A 19,300-nucleotide genomic window follows, 5' to 3' on the forward strand; every position below is an offset into this window, starting at 1 on the left:
TCGGGGCAGGTAATATAATTAAGAGGAGATAACAAGGTTGGAGAGAGAGAGGGAGAGAGAGAGATAGAGATCTCTGCGTCGTTTGGAACGGCGAGATATTTGGGAGGCATGGGTGGAAAAACAACTGACTTTTCCAGCGGAGGTATCGGGTTTTTTCTTTAATACAATTAAACCCGATTTCGGGGAACTAAAACCTGGTTTCATGAATACTAAACTCTGATCCAAGGCTTAGGCTGCTTCCTCGTCGGTGCTGCTGTCGTACTCGGGGGGGCCGTCGGGCACGGGGTAGTCGTAGAATGCGGCGGGCAGGTTGGTCTTGATGAACACGAGGAGCTTCTCCTCCACAATCGTGGGCGCCAGTGAGTTCCTTCGCTTGGAATGGATGAAGCTCATCGTTGACACGTGCGGTTCTGCAATTAGAACCAATTAAACCGGATTTCTCCCAATCTCAGATGATCGGGTTTAATATAAAAAGACAATTAAACCCGATTGTAAAAAAAACCCGACTGTGCCACCCTTGTTGGGAGGGCACCTCGCCTGCTGTTGGCGAGCGCCGTTCCCTGGCCACGTGTCGCGTTTCCCTCGCGCCAAGCAGCAGGAATGCGTTTTGAGAACACGCGATGGAGATGCACTTCGGCTGACGAGTGCTCACTACGGCTTGACGGCATTTCGCAAGTGTATGATAGCTTGACCGCAGCGGGAGTGATGACGGTGGTGGGGATGACGACGATGATGATGACTCACGTCTCAGCTGCTGTATTCATCGTTAAGAATGGCATCATTGTAATCCCATCCACGCACGGACAACGTGGCGGCGAGGAAGCTCGGGCGCCGATATTAAAGCGATAAGTCACAAGCCCGGGCAGTCTTGGTCGTTCATCATCAGCCATGCTCAATCCACTGCTCGATGAAGGCTTCCCCACGGTTCTGCGATGTAACGTTATCTCCCCCATCTCACGTGCTACATTCCTAACACGCGTGTACTGCTCTAGAGTGGAAGGCAGCGGCTGCTATAAACTTCCACTTTGTCGAGCTTTCATTTGTGGCCAGGTCGCTTCTGAAAAAGAGCCGTGGAGCTCAGTGGGCCTTGCCTGGTAAAGTCAAAAATGTGTTCGCTCAAATACAGTAGTAGCATCGCCTACCGACAAGAGGTACTCCCGAGGAGTGAATGATCCGCGCGAAAATAAATGTGGAAGAGATATTTGTAAAAAATAAAAATTAAAAAATCGTTATAGCTCATCGGATTCCTCCAGTAAAGAGATTCTGAAATATACTGCCCCTTCCTCGATGTCCGTGTCAGTAACCCCCCATTGAACGCATGCGGCAGCTATGCCGACGCGAAACAAAGTCGGAGCCTTTTTAAGCAACGAAAGTAGTAAATATCGTGCCGGAATGTGGGTTTTTTTTGTGTGTGTGTGTCAATTATACTCGGTGAACTCAGCCGGCACAGAGTAGGGGATTTTGGTTTGACGTTAGTAAGCTGATATGCTGGAGAGATATTATATATTTATTTTTTAACCGTGGTAAATAAACAGAAATACCCCCTGCCCCTAGCACTAAACGCGCGTCTTTAATTGTGGGAATTTACGCGGCAGGGCGGGCGGGCGGGCGGGCGGGGGCGAGGCGTGGCTTTGCCGTGCGGACGAAGAAGCTCTTTGCGCGCCGTGGAAAATCCCGCGCCGCAGCTTCAAAAGGGCTCCGCTGCTCGCCACCGACAGCCAAACGCCGCGACAAATCCACCCGAGCAACTGCCCAATGCCACACAATACATCTCGGTCACACATGACAGGGCTGGGACTCGAGTGCGCCCGTCGTCACGTTCCTCCGGCCACAACTCCGAGCGTCGCTGCATCGTTCTCGTAAATCAGCAAGGAAGGAAGGAAGCAAGCAAGGAGCTGATCCAGACCGGGAGCCATCTCGTCTCACGGCTCACTGTGATCCCACCCACCCCCCCTCTCCCCGAGACACTACCACCGTCCCATCCCCAACAAGGACTCGTCTCGTCGCGGGTCGTGACCCCCACCGCCACTCTCCCCACTCCAAGACGCCGAGATGACCTCGCGCTGCCCGGCTCACTTCTACTTTGACAAGCTGCTGCGCACGTGCCAGCACTGCCTGCTCATGTGCCACAAGACGCGACCCCCAGCCGAGTGCCGCGACACGTGCCGCGACCATGCCCGTGAGTCTCCACGCGCATCGATCACTTCGTCATCGGGCTGGAGCGGTGGCGCTCTGGTTAGGGCACCCGCGCTTTTTTGAAACCCAGCGAGACCGGAGTTCGATTCCACGGCCACGGCTAACGTCGGTGGCGAGTGATAGATCTCCATCGGTTCGGGGTCACCCGGGTCACGAGGGTAACCAGCGTGACCCCCCCCCCTTCCCTCCCTGATGTTCACCAACCAGCGTCGTGGTCAAAGAATACCCATGAGCGACGCGGCGTGGGGAGACTTTCATTCAGCAATGGATTTACAAGATTGTATATACAGTATAGATAATAATGTCACGACAGACCTTCGTTGTTAAATTGATGGTGGACCACTCAGTGTGCCGAGCAGTGTCACGCGGTGACGTGTACCACGTTCATCATTCCAGCCCCAGCGCTGTCGTCGCGACGTGCGGTGTGCGCGCGTGTGATGCAACACGCGTGGGTTTCGCCACCGATATTACGATTGGTAATTGGTTATTTTTGGTTTAGATCGCGTAATTACGAACCCAAATGGCACGGTACAACCCTCCTCCACCCCGATACAACCAGCTAAACAAATAAAGTTCGTCACATGAACAGCATTGATCGTTTTCAGCAAACCGGTGTGTTGAGAAAAAAAAACTTATCGTGAAATTTGACGATTTAGATGTTCATAGCAACATTTGACTCCAGTATTAAGATACCAATCGTCAGCTCAACCACCCCATTGTAACATGTTAGTTGTCGCGTTACATCAACATCAGCCATACAAAGAAGAACATTTTTGTCCACATGACAACTTAATTTGCTTGGCTGCGTCGGTTGGAGGAGGGTTGTATGACACCATGTCTTTCATACCTTTCGCAATTTAAGCAAATATCCGGCTTTGTAATGTGTGCGCGTGTGCGAAACTCGCACGTCCGTTCGTAATGATCTTATCAGTTATCCGTGACCAGGCGTGGGAGCTGGAAGGATGGATGGACATACCTGTGTGCGTGGCTTTAGGAGGATATCGTGCTGTGAATCAATTTACTGCGATATGATTTCGAAACGTGAATTTACAGGAACTCCTAGTGAACCCTTGTTAGTCATCCCTTACTTGCGTGGCTCATGCTGAGCCACGGGGATTTTTTGTAAAAAATAAAAAATACGGCACGACACATTGCTCGGCTATTATTGTACTTCCACATCTGAAGTATGTGCGCATTCGCAGTGTTTGTTGGAAGACATTATTAAAGCGTGGGAGTTGTGAACATTTAATCAACTGCTCATTGACTGGAGTTTCATGGCAATACAAAGAGTATAAGGAATTGTTTAAATATTGTTGGGTAAACCTCCCTGACCTCTATACTGTATATGCTGTGAAGACGGGACATTGCCCAAGTGGTCACCGACTATCTACTTTTCTTCTGAAGGCCACAGTGTTACTGACGAATGTGTTTAGGTTTATTTAAACATTGAGGGAGTGAGGTGGGCGCGGTGGCGCAGTGGTTAGCGCACTGCACTTCTGAACCCTGACTCGCTAAGTTTGATGGCATCAGTGGCAAATTGATATCTGAACTCCTCTTGGAGCCTCACTCTTCAACCCGCATTGGCCAGCGTGGTGGACTTCATTACACTCCCAACAACTATATTACCACGGGATCATGGGTAATGATGACTGCTAGAGGTGACCTTGAGATTGAATGAGAGGTCTGGACGTTCCATGAGGTTGTGTGCCGTCTGGAGACTCAAGGGGGAGACATAGAAAGAATAAATTAGCGGTTGTGCACAAGCACACTAAATAAAATACTCAACACATTCGTCAATAAACACTAGCCGTGAAATACACAATATACAATCGGCGATGTTTCAGGCAAATGGCCCTTATTCAGAGCAGAGGTTACAGATAATGACCTCTTCTGAATCGATTTATGCCCAAAACATGGCCCATTATAAAACAAAATCCTTTATAGGCCACCGAGTTATTGACGATATATGTTGAACTATTTGTTACTCTGGGCATATTATGATAATTCTACAGAGGTTTTTTTTAAATTGTCTGGGTGGTAGTCCCGTAGCTCCAGCAAGAGATTTGGGCGGGCGATAGGGCATGGGTTCACGGGAGACACCGGGACGGTGCAGGTGGACGAACGACATCATGGCTCGCTCGTACCTTGGCGACACACACGTCCACCTTACCGGTGCTGCTCCGGTTGAAATGGTGACGTGGTTTATATTGGTCTGACGTAGACTTGGGGATAAAGAGTGTGCCTTCAGCCATTGGTGTTGTTCGTTCAACGTGTGAGGTCTTGAGGGCAGATGCTCTATCAATGTACAGGAGACCTTAGCGTGTGCGGTGATGGTCAAACCATTTAACATCTTTGTCACTCAGTCGTTGAGGCACCTCTCCAAGAGCTCAAGAACATGGTCAAAGTGACAGGAGGGGGATGTGGGAAATAACTCTCATCATGTGAATCCTTGACTTTGTCACACTTGCAAAACAGGAACATGGGCCAACGTTCTTGCCTAGAGCTGGCACGATCAGTTAATTAGGCCAATTCATCAACAAACACTTGTAATCCAGCTACTCTTCTGTGGTCGATTATACTTGGGCCCCTTTCAAAAATGGTAGTCGCCTCCAAACATTACTGCGTCCCAAAGGCAGGAAACCCCCGACAAGCCACGCCCAGCTCGAGGCGGACGATAGTGATGATCTCCACTATGGGAACCTCATTTGCCAGTAAAAATATGATAATTGGTTTTTTACCCTTCTATCTGGCAACAAAACTGACGCCTTTTGGCGCCTTTTGGCGTCATCTGGTCCAACCCATGTGAGACTCGGCTCTAAGGAAAGCTGTCTCGGGTGTGGACCAATCAACTGCAAGGACAGTGCACATTATCAGAGTTATGTCTTTTGTTTGTATTATGACTGCAGGTATTGCGGTCTATGCAAACATGACTCCTTGTAAAAAGGTGTCAGTTTTGTTGCCAGATGGAAGGGTAAAACACCAATTATGATAGCGATGATGTCACGAGCCCCACCCGTTATCTCCCGTCCCGCAGCGCACGTAGGAACGGAGGTGACACTTATTTACAACATTGCCCATGCTATTCGATGTGTCTGGCAATCGGAACCGGTTGTCGGGTAAACGCTCTGCCCCAGCTCTATTCCTGTATGCCGCCGTTAAACGTTTTGTTTCCCCTCTCCGCAGCGACACCAGCCACAGTGATGGCCGAGTCTACGTCCAAAATTCAGGCTTCCGACCTGGAGCACATGCTGTACATCGTGTTGGCCATCAGCATCAGCCTTACCATATTCGTCGTCCTCATGTTCCTCATCTACCGGAGGGTCAGTAGGCGGGAGAGCCTCAGTCAACCTCCACTTGGCGTTGAAATGCAATGCATGAAAAGTGCAGGTAATGCTCTGCTTCAATCGCGTTTGAATCGAGAAGAGGTTGCGATGCCCTGGCTCTAAAACCGGGCAGATGCATCACACTCATTGACGTCCAGTGTGCTCATCATAGCAGCCCACGCTGACTCTTCACCGATCGGTTTCTCCATGGCTCTCTGTGATTAAAGATAATTACGTAAAAATGCTAATCAGAAAAAATGCATTCGTATCTTATTTATCTTTTGCACAACCTCTCATCTGAACAAATGCATGCACGCGTTATAAGCGACTCTTCCTTGAGCCGACTATTTACAAACGGGCAACATTGAGGAGCTGTTATATCAAAACGTGCTCTTCTCTTTGCGCTGAAAATTGTAAACATCTGTTACAACTTATTTTTATTGCGTGTTTTCACTGCAAAATTTTAATGTTGCTTACAGTTGTAATCTCTTTCGGTATGTTAAAATATGTATACACACCTTCTTGGTTCTTTCGGTAAAGTCACGTAGAAGGGAAATAATAAAATAATAAAAATAAAACATAATAAAATAATTCTCACGACGTTTCGGCCACAATGCAAGCAGCCATCCTCAGGTGAAAACGCTGTCTTTCCGACAGACCTGTTCTTCACCTGAGGACGGCTGCTTGCGTTGTTATTTTATTACTTCCCTTCTACGTGACTTTACTGAAAGAACCAAGAAGATGAATCCCTGCAGTCGCGAAAGCTTTACATCGAAATGTATACACACGTAACAATGAATTGACTTTCTGTTTTGTTTCAGTGGTGCATTTCAATCCAACAAGCAAGAGCACGTTCGGAGCGGGATACAGTCACGTCACGACCACCACCACCGAGCCCGTCAGTGAAACGGGGCATCCGGACACTTCGCAAATGGTCACAAACTACACTTGATTCCCTATGGTGGTATACGTTACTCACCAAGAATATTTCACAGTGAAATTAGCCGATTGAAGAGAGCCTCATTCAAGAGGTAGCACATTATTATTATTACTATGAGCTTTTTATTTTTTGCTGATGCGAATTTCCCATCTACGCGAATTCGCTTTTGATTCTGCCGGTCCGCACTGACCGGGGATCTCTCCTCCGCTATCGAGTGACCTTGTTTCGTCCGGGTTCGAGCAAACGACTGTGCCTTCGAATGGCCCGCCCCTATTTCAGAATAAAGCCTCAGGTTGCCTGAGTGCGGGAGTTGTAGCCTTGAACGAGAACGTCGCTTGCACCTGGCCGATGTTATTGTTGCACTTCACACGAACAAAGCTTCCCCTGTGAACCTGGGGACGCTGGAAAAGAACAAAACTGTGACAATTTCGAAATGCACAAAAAAATACAAACCAGGGGGATTTAACCAGAAGTAGAAAAGGTGATTTAAAAAAAATTCCAAAGAACAATTCGCCAGACCCATCGCGCGAAACATTTCAAGCTTGTCAACGGGTCACACTTAACAGGGAGAACGAGGGCCAGCCTTCACCCTACCGTGGGGTGAGCAACGATGAATCCGTAAACTTACATTCTGATCATATTTTCTCCGAGTATGATACAACTTTTCACAAAGATGGGCAATGGGTCCTCGCCTGCTTTGAAATGACAGCAGCCAAGAATAATTGTGCCAGGGGAATGGAACGGAGACCTGCAGCACGAAGTGACAAGATACATGGCATCAGGATCCCTAAGCTTGACGTCGCCGAGTTGTCAGGTTGCAACTGAAAATGTGGACTTCCATACGCAGGGCTTCATGCAAGATATCTCACGTATTTTATTTTTGAATAAGTATTTCTGATATAACATATTGCACAGTGTATTGTTTATTTTATCATCATCATCCGCCATAATCGTAGCACACCGCTGGATGAAAGCCTCCACGAGCCATCGCCATCTCTCACGGATCCTGCGATAAAACTATCCACCGAGGGAGCACCTGCACACGAGCCGATGTCCTCGCTCTGTCTCCTGAACCAGGCCCACGACAGGTTCAGCAGACGTCACTCGCCACTGATATTAGCCGTGAGCTGGGAATCAAACCCATATGCATCATCAGGCTCATACGCACAGTGCACTAACCACTGTGCCACGGCTCTCCTGCCTTTAATGTGATTTTTATTTTATTTTATAATAATACTTTGAAAGACATATGTACATTGCTGTGGTTTGTGGGTACTGCACATACTCGGAGGTGCAACGCTGGTGTCAGCGATACGCTATCAATCCTTCGTTAAAGTCACTGACGCAAGTGACACTATTACACTCTTGGTACGTACACATTCATAACCCTGTGTGCACACTTGGCCCGACGTTTTGTTCGATGAGGCTGAGAGTTTCCCGTTAAACAAAACAAAACAATGCGTACGAAAGTTCAATTGCACTCGTTTTAGAAGTAGCGACAACTTCCATACTTTTACCGTGCAATCGTTATCGGTGTAAAGACGATGCCTACCACCTCCGATGCGCTCTGTGGGACTGGCACTTCCACAGCACCAGCTCAGAGGTTATCGTAGCCAATGGGTGCCATCTAACTGCAGTTTGGCTGTGTGCACTAAACGTAGCGCGGACTTGCTACGCTATTTTATTTTTAAACTATATATTGTACATATATTCTTTAACTTGATAATGTACAGTTTTCTCGTGTTTACTTCTCAAGGTGAATAAATTTATTTTTTTCTATTTGGTGCATTGAAATTGTTCTCGTCTATCTACAAATTATGAAAGAACTATAAAGAGACACTGGCAGTGGCTAGGACACGCGCCAGACACATGATCATTAACGGTGAACAGAGAAGTGAAAGGAGCGCAAAGTAGCATGGAGATATGCATGCTTGGAACTGCGTTGAGAGAGAGAGAAAGAGGAACACATGAATGAGAGAACATACACAGGTGAGGGATATCATTTCAGTTATGAAGAGAAAAGCTGCACACGCCACGGCCAGGAAGGACGATGATCAATAATTATAAACGCAGCAGCTGCCAATGAGTTATACGCGCCTGAGAGAACGTACACCGTGTGGAGATGGGAGCGATGAGATTAGTTCACGTGCAGTTGCTGGGAAAACCTTGAGCATTGCAGAATCGTGAGACGTGGCGGAGGCATTGGGAGGCCGTCGTCAGCGGTGCATTGATCACGGCTGATGACGCTGCTGCTGCTGCTGACTTTGACAGCATTTTGAACTGCGTGGTTGAAACGCTGGCAGCATATTCCAAACATCCAGAGGATTTTTCGAACCAAAAAAAGCTGAAGAGGTCTCATTCGATAGCGCACAAACAAAAAGTTGCTTTCGAAACAATTGCAGCCGAGATGTTGCTGGGGATCGCCTGGGGCTCTTTTTAAATACTTTATATTAAGTTCGCTTCGCTTGCTTGCTTAGGACCGTGCAAATCTTTCGGTCGTTTTTTAACCAACTTCCCGTGATCCAATCGAGCTGATATTTTGCACACAGACTCGTTGTGCGTGACAATGAATTTTCGTGAAATTTCTTTTCCAAAATTTTACACTGTTTAGGGAATTTTTTAAAAATATTTATTTACCAATTGGTTAATGCTGGCACACAATCATCTGACCCATAGGTGGCAGCCATCTCAAGCCAGAGGACGAGAGGACTCTCGCCGCCCTGATGCCACGCATATAAAGGATTTATAGTGAAAAACTTTGTTATTACGGGTTAATTTTTTGCTTCTGACCTCGAGACCTCGCCAAGGTCACAGCGGCGGCCACGTGCAGGGTTATGAGAGGGACAAGAGACTCTTCCGATACATACAAATCTTCACGCCACCGAGTGTGATTGCGTGTAGAGTAGCGTATTTTTATCAACCAACGTCACACTGCTGTCCTATCTTCTTCTTTCGCACAGCTGATGTCGATGCAGAGCAACCACTACGATTTCACATTCAGGTGGTCAAGCCAGATAACCGTAGACATTTTGACTTTAAACCTTCGTGATTGCGGGTATTCACATTTTTTGGTTATTTCGGTAAAGTCACCGTGTCAGGAGCAGCGGATTGTATCGCTGTTCTATTACAACTATTCAAATCATTGATGACACCCTGGTAAATTCAATGTAGAGGGTGGCCCAAAAGTCAGGGCACATGGGGTTACTATATTTATTTTGACTTAAAGCTTTCGTGACTGCCGGAATTCAGATTATTTGCGTCTTTCGGTAAAGTCACGTAGATAGGTTCAAAGAAAATAACAAAAAATAACAAAAAAACTACGACGTCTCGATCGCAGCACAAGCGTTCGTCATCAGGAAGATGGGGTTAGCTTCTAAAGGCCAACTGTTTATAAAGGTTTGAAATGGGCGTAGCCCAAATGTCAGCAGCCAATGTGAATGTAAGTGGTGGGCAGCAACCACGACGTTGGTTGGTTTTCCACCAATCAAAGGGCTGCCAGGTGAAAATTTGCATGTTAACGTAAGATCGGTGAGCGGCCTCCATGGCGCGCGCCTTGAGGTGGCCATGTTAATGTGAGAGATTAGCATGTTAATGTGAGAGATTAGCATGTTAATGTGAGAGATTAGCATGCTGATGTAAGAGATTAGCATGTTAATGTGAGAGATTAGCATGTTAATGTGAGATATTAGCATGTTAATGTGAGAGATTAGCGTGTTAATGTGAGAGATTAGCATGCTAATGTGAGAGATTAGCATGTTAATGTGAGAGATTAGCATGCTGATGTAAGATCGCAAAGCAAAAACCTCGAGCTCGGTGAGCGAGGTGGCTGTGTTAGGGTGAGAAATTTAACTTGTTAATGTAAAATCAGAGAGCCGAAAATAACAACTAACATTGGAAGGTGGTAGGATGGGAACATCACAGCCAGTTATGACTTAAACTGGTTGATAATGTCCTTCCAATAATTGCTCAACAATTAATTGTGTCTGTGTCTATATATATGGATGGTTTCATGAACAAATCTTTGTTGATAGCCAGTGGGTTTGCAAAGTACCTTTGTCTTAGAGAAATCAATTTCGTGTGAGCCCACCGCATAAAACAATGATCAGCCACGGCCGAGGTGTTGGTCCTACCGTGTTTCAGATCTGCCTTATGTTCACGGACACGGTCCGAGACATGTCGCTTAGTTTCCCCACTGTAACTACTGCCGCAGACACAGCTTAGTTTGTAGACGCCGGGGTATTGCATGCCAGGGATCACATCCTTCACAGATGGGATCAGATCAATAATTTTATGTACTGTGATAAAATCGAACCTGGATCTTGTGTTTGCTCATGATTTTGGAAATATTTTAGTGACACCTGCTATGTAATGGCAAGGTGATGGTTTTGATTGGGTCCTCAGATGTTTTTTTTCCCAACGGTTGGGGTGATAGCTTTACGGATTGTGTAGTCTGAATATCCATTCATCTTGATGGCTTGGTCTACGTATTCTAGTTCACTGGCTAGGTGATGATGGTCTGAAATACATCGAGCTTTATGGTGTAGAATTTTGATGAGGGAATTCTTCTTGGATGGATGGTGGTGGGAGTCAGGTTTAGGTAGGCATCCGTATGGGTGGCTTTCCTGTAGACAGAGTGTCCCATTGAGTCATCTGATCTCCTTTCGATGAAAACATCCAAAAATGGTAGCTTGCCATCCTTATACACCTCCATAGTGAATTTGATGGCTGGGTGTATGGAGTTGATGTGGTTGAGGAATTGGTTCAGAGCTGGTCGGCCATGTGGCCAGATGACAAACGTGTCATCTACGTACCTCTTCCACAAAGACGGACGTAGAGTGGATGCCTGGATGGCATCTGTCTTAAAATTTTCCATGAAAATATTGGCTACAACCGGAGATAAGGGAGAACCCATTGTGGTGCCTTCAACTTGTTTGTAGAATATTCCATTCCAGGTGAAGTATGTGTTGGTGAGGCAGTGTCTCACCAGGGCCGGTACATCAGCATTCAGTCGTTGTAGGACCAAATCTTCAATGATTGCAATGGTGTCAGGCACAGCAACTTTGGTAAACAAAGAGACTACATCTAAACTAACGAGCAAATCACCTGGAGATAGTGAGATGTCCTTAAACACGTTCCTTCGGAGTGGGCAGGTAGGAACTTGGTTGGACAGCGCATTCGTGCACAACAGACAGACAAATAATCCCTGGTGGGCAGTGTGGAACCTGTTGTTCTACCTGTATGTATAAAAGATAACTTGACTTTAGGTAGCCAGGCAGACAGACCCCTTAACTATCGCCCCCCCTCCCTTAGGCCCCTCCCCCCTTAGGCCCCTCCCCTGACCCCCTTTCCCTTAGGCCCCTCCCCTGACCACCCCCCCCCCCCATATCCTCAGGCCCCTCCCCTGACCCCCCTTCCCTTAGGCCCCTCCCCTGACCCCCCTTCTGTTAGGGCCCTCCCCTGACCACCCCCACCCATATCCTTAGGCCTCTCCCCTGACCCCCCCTCCCTCAGGCCCCTCCGCTGACCCCCCCCCCCTCAGGCCCCTCCCCTGAACCCCCCCCCCCTCAGGCCCCTCTCCTGACTCCCCCCTTCCTTAGGCCCCTCCCCTGACCCTCCTCCCTTAGGCACCTCCCCTCTCCGTACCCGGCAGTAGGTCTCCACCAATCAAAGAGCTGCTAATATTATATATTTATTTATGCACGACAGACAGTCAGACAGACAGACAGACAAAAAATCCCTGGTGGGCAGTGTGGAACATTGTTCCTACCTGTATTAACGATACCAAGTGAGCCGAGTTAAGTACAGCTGAGGCGGTCTTACCAGTGAATGATTGTAAGGTCTCAGACAGAAATCGGGCTAGTTTGTAGGTGGGTGAGTCAATGGTGGAGACGATAGGACGAAGGGGTGTACCTTCTTTATGGGTATTTGGTAAGCCATACAATCTGGGTGGTCTCGCAGCAGAGGGTTTTAAGAAAACCCGCTTGGTTGGTTCGATTAAAAATGTCGAATTGGTGATGATCTTATTGGCTTTCGTAACGAGGCTGTTGGTGGGATCTCTTTGAATGTTTGTATAGCTACCATCATTAAGTAGGTCCTGAAGTTTGTTATTGTATGTGGTTTTGTCCATGATGACTGTGGCATTGCCCTTGTTGGCTGAGAGGAGGACTATGTCATCTCTCTTTTTTAATTGAGAGAGCTCAAAGCGCTAATCCTCACTGATGTTGCTAATATGTGTCTTAGCGTTTTTGAGGATTGCAGCCATTTCTGACACGTCTGCAGTGATGTGTCCCAAACCCTTAAGGGCTACGTCAACCTGGGCAATTATATCATCAACTGGGATGTGTTTAGGGGTGACGATCTACGTGACTTTACCGAAATACCCACAGCATATATATTTATTTGATTAACTCACATAGGGTTATATAATTTATTTGAATACGTTCAAACCGACTACCATTATCAACGCATGCTTTAATTCTCTTTTTAAATGAACGTCTGGACTTTTATTCAGATTACAGTTGTAACCTTCGAAAATTCATCAATCATTTAATCTCAATTCATTCAGGGTGCTTGGGTCGAGATTTGTAAGCTGCATCTAAAAAGGAAGAGTAAAAAGAGATACGGATGAATGACAAGAGATAAAATACACAGTTCAAAGGTTTTCAAGCCATCGTTAAAACAAATACAACAACCTTATGGGCGTGACTTTTAGGCCACACTGTATATCAAAGCGAAACTTTTTTTTAAATCTCCTCCTTCTTCTTTAAATGAACGTTCACATTTCAATGTCGTACTACGTTTCGAACTTGCGTGCAATTTTAACTTTTTGGTTCACGCCAACCCGACCGTTCGTGGAGGTGTGTACTCCATTCGCAGCAAGTGTCCGCGGCTTGCAGGTGGGGAAGGAACCGCGCGTTTTTAGTGGTCGCTATAAATAGCGCGGAGCCCGCTTACGTTGGGGCATTCTGGGATTTCCCAGAACCGTCCACCACCCCCCCGCCGCCCTCTGTTTGTCACGAATGTAGTGACAGCCTAAAAAGTAAGTCTTCCACCAACGGGAGTCTTGATTTATTCCAGCACGAGTCGCACGGGTCTTCTATTCAAAGCTTCCCCGAACTCTCTCGCTTGCCCTCTATATAGAATGCCTCAAGCCCCTTTTCCCCCGAAGGTTCCTTGATCCGCTTTTTCTCCCTTCGACCAATCACCTTCCCACTGTTCCTAACGGATTCCAATCGACCTGGTCTAGGCGCTCTTCTTCTCACCTCCCCCCCCCCCTCTCCAACCCAGCTTAAATATACGCTCCAAGCTTGGTGGTGTTTCATTCTTCACCTGAGGACGGCTGCTTGCGTTGTGGCCGAAACGTCGTGAGAATTATTTTATTATGTTTTATTATTATTTTATTACTTCCCTTCTACGTGACTTTACCGAAAGAACCAAGAAGATGAATCCCTGCAGTCACGAAAGCTTTAAATCGAAATTTAAGACGACCTCCCTTGTCAATCATCCTCCGTTTCCCCGCTTTTTCCTATTTTGTATTTCTACCTCCATTCCATTCTGAATTCCCTGCCTCTAAACCAATCCCCATTTCAGGCCCCGTTAAGCACCAATCGTAGGGGCTCGTTTTAAACATCCTCACTTTCCACGTGTCATGCACGCTGCGTCCTATAACGTCGGGTAAGTATTTTCGGTTATGATTGAATCACGACACAGACATTCGCTGGCTCGATGCAAAGCCATGGCGTGCACCAGCGGTCGGGAACCTATGGCTCGCGAGCCATATATGGCTCTTCCAGTGACGGCATATGGCTCCCAGATAATTTTGAGTTGAAAAAAAAATCAGTTTGGAACTGATTTAAAAATACTTAAATAAATTTCACGGCTCACGCCTGCATGAAGCTCAACCTCACCACGTATGAACCAGACTACAAGGCCATCAGCAAAAACCATGCAGCACCAGAAGTCGCATTAAAAGTAAGACATATTTAATTTATTATACGTTAAAAATACTATATGGCTCTCAATGAAATATATTTATAAATATTTGGCTTTTATGGCTCTCCCAGTCAAAAAGGTTCCCGACCCCTGGCGTGCACGATGGGGGGGGGGGGGGGGGGGGAGTCCCACGTAGCACGAAGAACACGTCATCATTATCCTCGTCATCCTCGTCATCTAAAACACATAATCGTCATCATCATCGTCGTCGTCGTCATCATTTCGGTTGAAGGTTGTTTGAAGTGGCAAAACACTGCTGAAACCCCATCACTGACTTTGCGGAGGTCACATGATAGGATGGCTTTTCATGGTTCTTACTCTTTCTTTCAATAAGTTAATGACTGAATACAAGGGTTCAAAGGCCGTCTGGGTCAAAATGTGAGACGAAGAGACATTACCGACGTTTTGACATCTCAGATCGCGTGGCTAGAATCGTTTTTCGATGGGGAAAGTAGATGGACACCCTGAGATCTTCAGCCCCTGTGCATTACGGCATAGAGAGAGGGGTTGAGTGGTGGCACGGTGGTTGGCACACTGGAATATGAACGACTCCCGTGACTGACACGGCGTGAGACGGCCTTCATCCAGCTGTGGATTGACTAAGTGCTGTCAACGATTATGATTGTATATTACATGCAGAGGTGAATGCGCGTTGGTGGCTTCTGTATCCGGTTGTTGCCGCCGTGTTCTCTGGGACCCACCGGACGGTCCGTCTTCACGTGGCCACCGATATACTCTGCACGTGTTGTGTCATCTAGAAGTATCGGTCGAGGAGGACGAAATTATAATTTCCAGTGCGTGAGGTCTGCAGATGCCTTTTCCACCAGACGCTGATCCAGTAATGTCATCGGATTTATTTGTTTAATGAACATTAATCCATCTTATCTTGTATTTATATAGCGCTTTTATCCAAGGCGCTTTCAAAGGGTTATGGGTGGTACAATTAGGATAACAAAAAGTGATATGGTGAATAGGGACGGGGTATAGGGAGGGTGGTTAGTGGGTACCGGAATTACGGGGGTGCCTATGGATGGAGGAAAGGATGGGTCAGGAAGAAGAGGTGAGTCTTGAGGGAGGAGCGGCAAATAGAGAGGGAGGGTGCTTGCTACTTCATGTGGAGGGGAAGTTTGTAACACAGTGGTACATACTGTTTATCCTGTTTCTTATTTTACCAGGTAAGGCCCACTGAGCTATCTATATGACCCTTTTTCAGAAGCGACCTGGCCAAAAATGATAGGTCAACAAATACTCTAAAGGCGTGTTGATTCTACATGTGGAGGAAAAAAACGGAGGACCCAGAGAAAAATCAACGTGACCACGGGGAAAGCATGCAAACTCGGAATATATTGGCGTCGAACCCACGACCTTCTGTATACCAGGCGAGGTGTTTAACATCTCGCCACCGCGGAACCTTAACTAAACAAATACTACCAATCCATTTTGGTATCAAGAGGACGTGTGTTGGGATATTGCTGATATGATAAACGCAATGCAATGTGGATTGACACGGCATCTCAATGCCGCCACATCTCAAGACGCTCGACGGAAAGAGGGTGCAAGATGGTTTAGCGGGCAGAGAAAGTCATTCAAAAAGGGGCAGGGAGTCAACAGCACAGACAGTCGGTGGGAGGGAGTTGCAAATGATGGAGGCTGCAGAGAGGCTCGGGTTGTTGTGGAGAGGAGAGGCAGACAGCGGGCGACTCCCTGGAGGGTCTTGAAGACGAGGAGTGTGATCTTGAAACGAATCCGCGTTTGGATTGGGAGCCAGTGGAGGGACTGAGGTACCAAGTAGTTGGGCAATGTGCTCTTGTTTGTCGGTGAGGTTCACGAGTCTGGTGGCAGCAATTTGGATGATCTGGAGCTAGGGGATGAGTGATTCGGAAGGCCGTCCACAATCGGGCTGTCGTAGTCGAGCGACAATTTGATGAAGAGACGGGAGTGGGTCTCGGTAGCAGCTGGGATAAGAAATCGTGAATGCGGGAGAATCCACGCGCATGGATGTGTGGGGGTCCCGTGGAATCGCGAGACGTGAGTGGGGGGAGAGCGAGAGCTCACGACCGGGGCTTCATACAACTCTGAATGCCAGCGTTTAGGAGACAATACAAATGAAGGAATCAGTGGCACGCTGGGGCTGGTCACGGATTGGTTAAAAGGAAATGTGGGAGCCAAAATCCCGTAGATAATACGATATCTGCTTGCAGATTCCAAAGTTTTTAAGCTGCTTATTGTTTAATGTTTTAGACGAAATAAATGTAGCTTCGCAAAACGGGAGTCTGCCTCGTAATTAGAAGTTAATAGGGTCGTGCTGTTCCAGCCCTGGGTGAACACGTGGAAACAATTGCCGACGTTTCTGCTACGCAGCGATAACACTGCGATTATAAATGAAAACCGTACACACGCACCTCGTTGGGGGTTGTTTCTCGGCAATGATGGGGCACCACTACCAACAGCCTCAGCCCCTTGCCGGCTGTGCCTTCGTTTGAATCAACAGGATGACGGTGCTTTATTAAATAGGATACCCCCCCCCCTCTCCACCAAAGACAACTATCCCCCGTATAGCCTTAACAGACTTTTGGGGAAAGTGCTGTTAGCGAGCGCATATGATGGCCGGTATGGCACACGAGGGGATGGGTGGCCAGCACCACGCTCGGCCGCCTTTGTCTCCCGAATTTAGACTGAATCGACCTAGGGGACGCTCAGGACGGGTTCAGGATAATGGTCACTCGTGTTGATCGTGAAGGGCAAATTAAACTCAGTTCGTCGCAGCACATCACCCTTGCCGCTGCGTCACCGCTCCCGACACACCTCCCCACCAGACCCACCCCCGTTCTACTGCATCACATAATATACATTCTATATGATACATAGCACAGTGTCTATCGTGTGGACATTGTTTGTGTTACAGTTACCATTTATATGCCTTACGTATGGGTTGTGAATGAGCCGACGTGATCCGGTGCGTGTTGAACTGCGCACCCAGCACACTCAGTGCCGCCTTCGACGCACGCCGTTGGTCGTCCGCACGTGGAATACCAGATGTCGCAAACGGGTTTTGATTCCTTACCCGTACCCGGCTGCATCAGGGTCGCAAACGGGTACCCGTACCCTACCCGTACCCGGCCGGGTAGGGTACGGGTATCGGGTACCTGAATGCGACCTCTGGGATGAAGCCATGTTACAGGCGCGGGTGGGTTGATTTTAGGAACTTGAATTGTGAGAAGAGACAAGACGTTGGGAAATGAGTGACAAACGGTGACTCACCAGTGACTCACGGCCTACCCGTACCCGTACCCGGCCGCACCAGGGTCGCAAACGGGTACTCGTACCCGGCCGGGTACGGTAGCCGGGTATCGGGTAGAGTATGGGTATCTGGTACCCGGTTGCGACCTTGACGTAGACCCACGCGTGCGTAGAGCGGAGATCCACGCGAAAATATACAATCGGTGAAAATTCTGCCAATGGGCCATCTTCATTGGACACGTAGAGGTCCAGAGAGATGGAGCGAATACAGAGTTGGCGACTGCACGAGTAGACACATTTCGTGACTGCAAGGATTCATACTCTTAGTTCTTTCGGTAAAGTCACGTAGGTAAAAAATGAAATAAAAATTAATAAAAATAATATACGTTTAGATTACGGTATTTAGATTATTTGTCTGCTATAAATGTCCACATGATAGGATACTTCGTTGAGCTGTCATTTGTGGCCAGGTCGCTTCTGAAAAGAAGCTAATAGCTCAGTGGGCTTTACTTGGTCAAATAAAATAGTTTCGTTGTATTTGTACATCTTTTTCGTGTTTTGTTTACCTTTCCCATACTTTGCACTCCCATCGTGTTTCTGTATTGTTTGCTGTTGTAACGTATTGACCCGCCCCCGCTGGACACGTGTGAAAAATAGCTCTAAGTTAATTGGATTCCTCCAGGATAAGTAAATACTATATTGTGATTCTGACACGATGTGGCCTGATACGAATTAAATTGTAATTCCTGATGAAGAGGTTAATTTGACTCATCATCTCGTCTGACGTATTGACGTCGTCAGACCTGGGCAGCTCCATCTGTCCACGTTACAAATATATCATCACGAATCTCCGTGAGTGCGCAATTGTCAACAACTGTAATTCATTGCAAGCAACCTCTGGCCCGGTTTCGAAAGAATCAAGCGTCTCATTCAGCAGAGTTCAGGCTCGTTCGAGCCGACGCTGTTGAACTTCCAGGTGTTCATAGGCAACTACCCCAAGCCTCCTCTGCCCTCTCTCCCTTGAAGCTTTGCCTGCTGAGAGCAAATCGATGCCGAGCCGCGCAGCTCACTCAACCGTAGCTCCACGTGGTTCGCCGCTTTGTTTGAAGTCGAACTCTGCGCTCGCTTTAACGGAGTACCAATTTTCGACACGATTGCCGTGACATATCTTTGCCCGGCCGCGCCCCTCCCCCCTTCTCCGACTAAATGCGCTGACAAGGCAACCCTGACCGCGTCTCGCGAACCCCACCACCACCACCCCCACCACCTCCTCCTCCTCCTCCGAGCGCGTCGAGGTCTCGGGGAATTCCAGAAGCATCACTCACGAATGAGGAACTAGACGTTCGCCGGCTGGGGGGAATTTCCCGCTCGACGCGAGCGGGTGGCGTCAAGTGTGTATATTTAGCCCTGCACGTTGCTCCCGTCAGAGCCTTTCACACACCCTTGGTCTGTACCACCGTGCCCCAACCACGGCGACCAAAGACGATGGCGTCTCGCAAGCGGGAGGGCTGTCCACTCCGTCTTGGATTGCGAGTTGTTGATGTACGTGTCCATCCACTGCTGGATGATGGCCCCTTCCCCATGCCCTTGCAGGTCATGTGGTTTTGTT

The 19,300-nt window shown here is 47.7% G+C and overlaps 1 protein-coding gene across 1 annotated transcript; it reads left to right on the plus strand.

The window, feature by feature from the left end:
* The first annotated feature begins 1,696 nt into the window (after positions 1 to 1,696).
* TNFRSF17 (TNF receptor superfamily member 17) lies at positions 1,697 to 8,238 on the plus strand. Its single transcript, XM_061560327.1, has 3 exons — positions 1,697 to 2,179; positions 5,380 to 5,583; positions 6,341 to 8,238. Exons 1-3 carry the CDS (start codon positions 2,053 to 2,055, stop codon positions 6,469 to 6,471), a joined length of 462 nt encoding a protein of 153 aa, XP_061416311.1. The 5' UTR covers positions 1,697 to 2,052; the 3' UTR covers positions 6,472 to 8,238.
* The last annotated feature ends 11,062 nt before the right edge of the window (positions 8,239 to 19,300 follow it).

Source organism: Lethenteron reissneri, chromosome 26 (genome assembly GCF_015708825.2).
Source record: "Lethenteron reissneri isolate LAM-NWPU_2019-01 chromosome 26, ASM1570882v1, whole genome shotgun sequence".
Taxonomy (NCBI): Eukaryota; Metazoa; Chordata; class Hyperoartia; order Petromyzontiformes; family Petromyzontidae; genus Lethenteron; species Lethenteron reissneri.

Bases quoted from the DNA above. Each gene is read 5' to 3' on its own strand.
- TNFRSF17 (XM_061560327.1), top strand. From the start codon at position 2,053: ATGACCTCGCGCTGCCCGGCTCACTTCTACTTTGACAAGCTGCTGCGC. The intron at 2,180-5,379 runs GTGAGTCTCCAC...CCCTCTCCGCAG, and splicing joins CACGTGCCGCGACCATGCCC to CGACACCAGCCACAGTGATG. The intron at 5,584-6,340 runs GTAATGCTCTGC...GTTTTGTTTCAG, and splicing joins GCAATGCATGAAAAGTGCAG to TGGTGCATTTCAATCCAACA.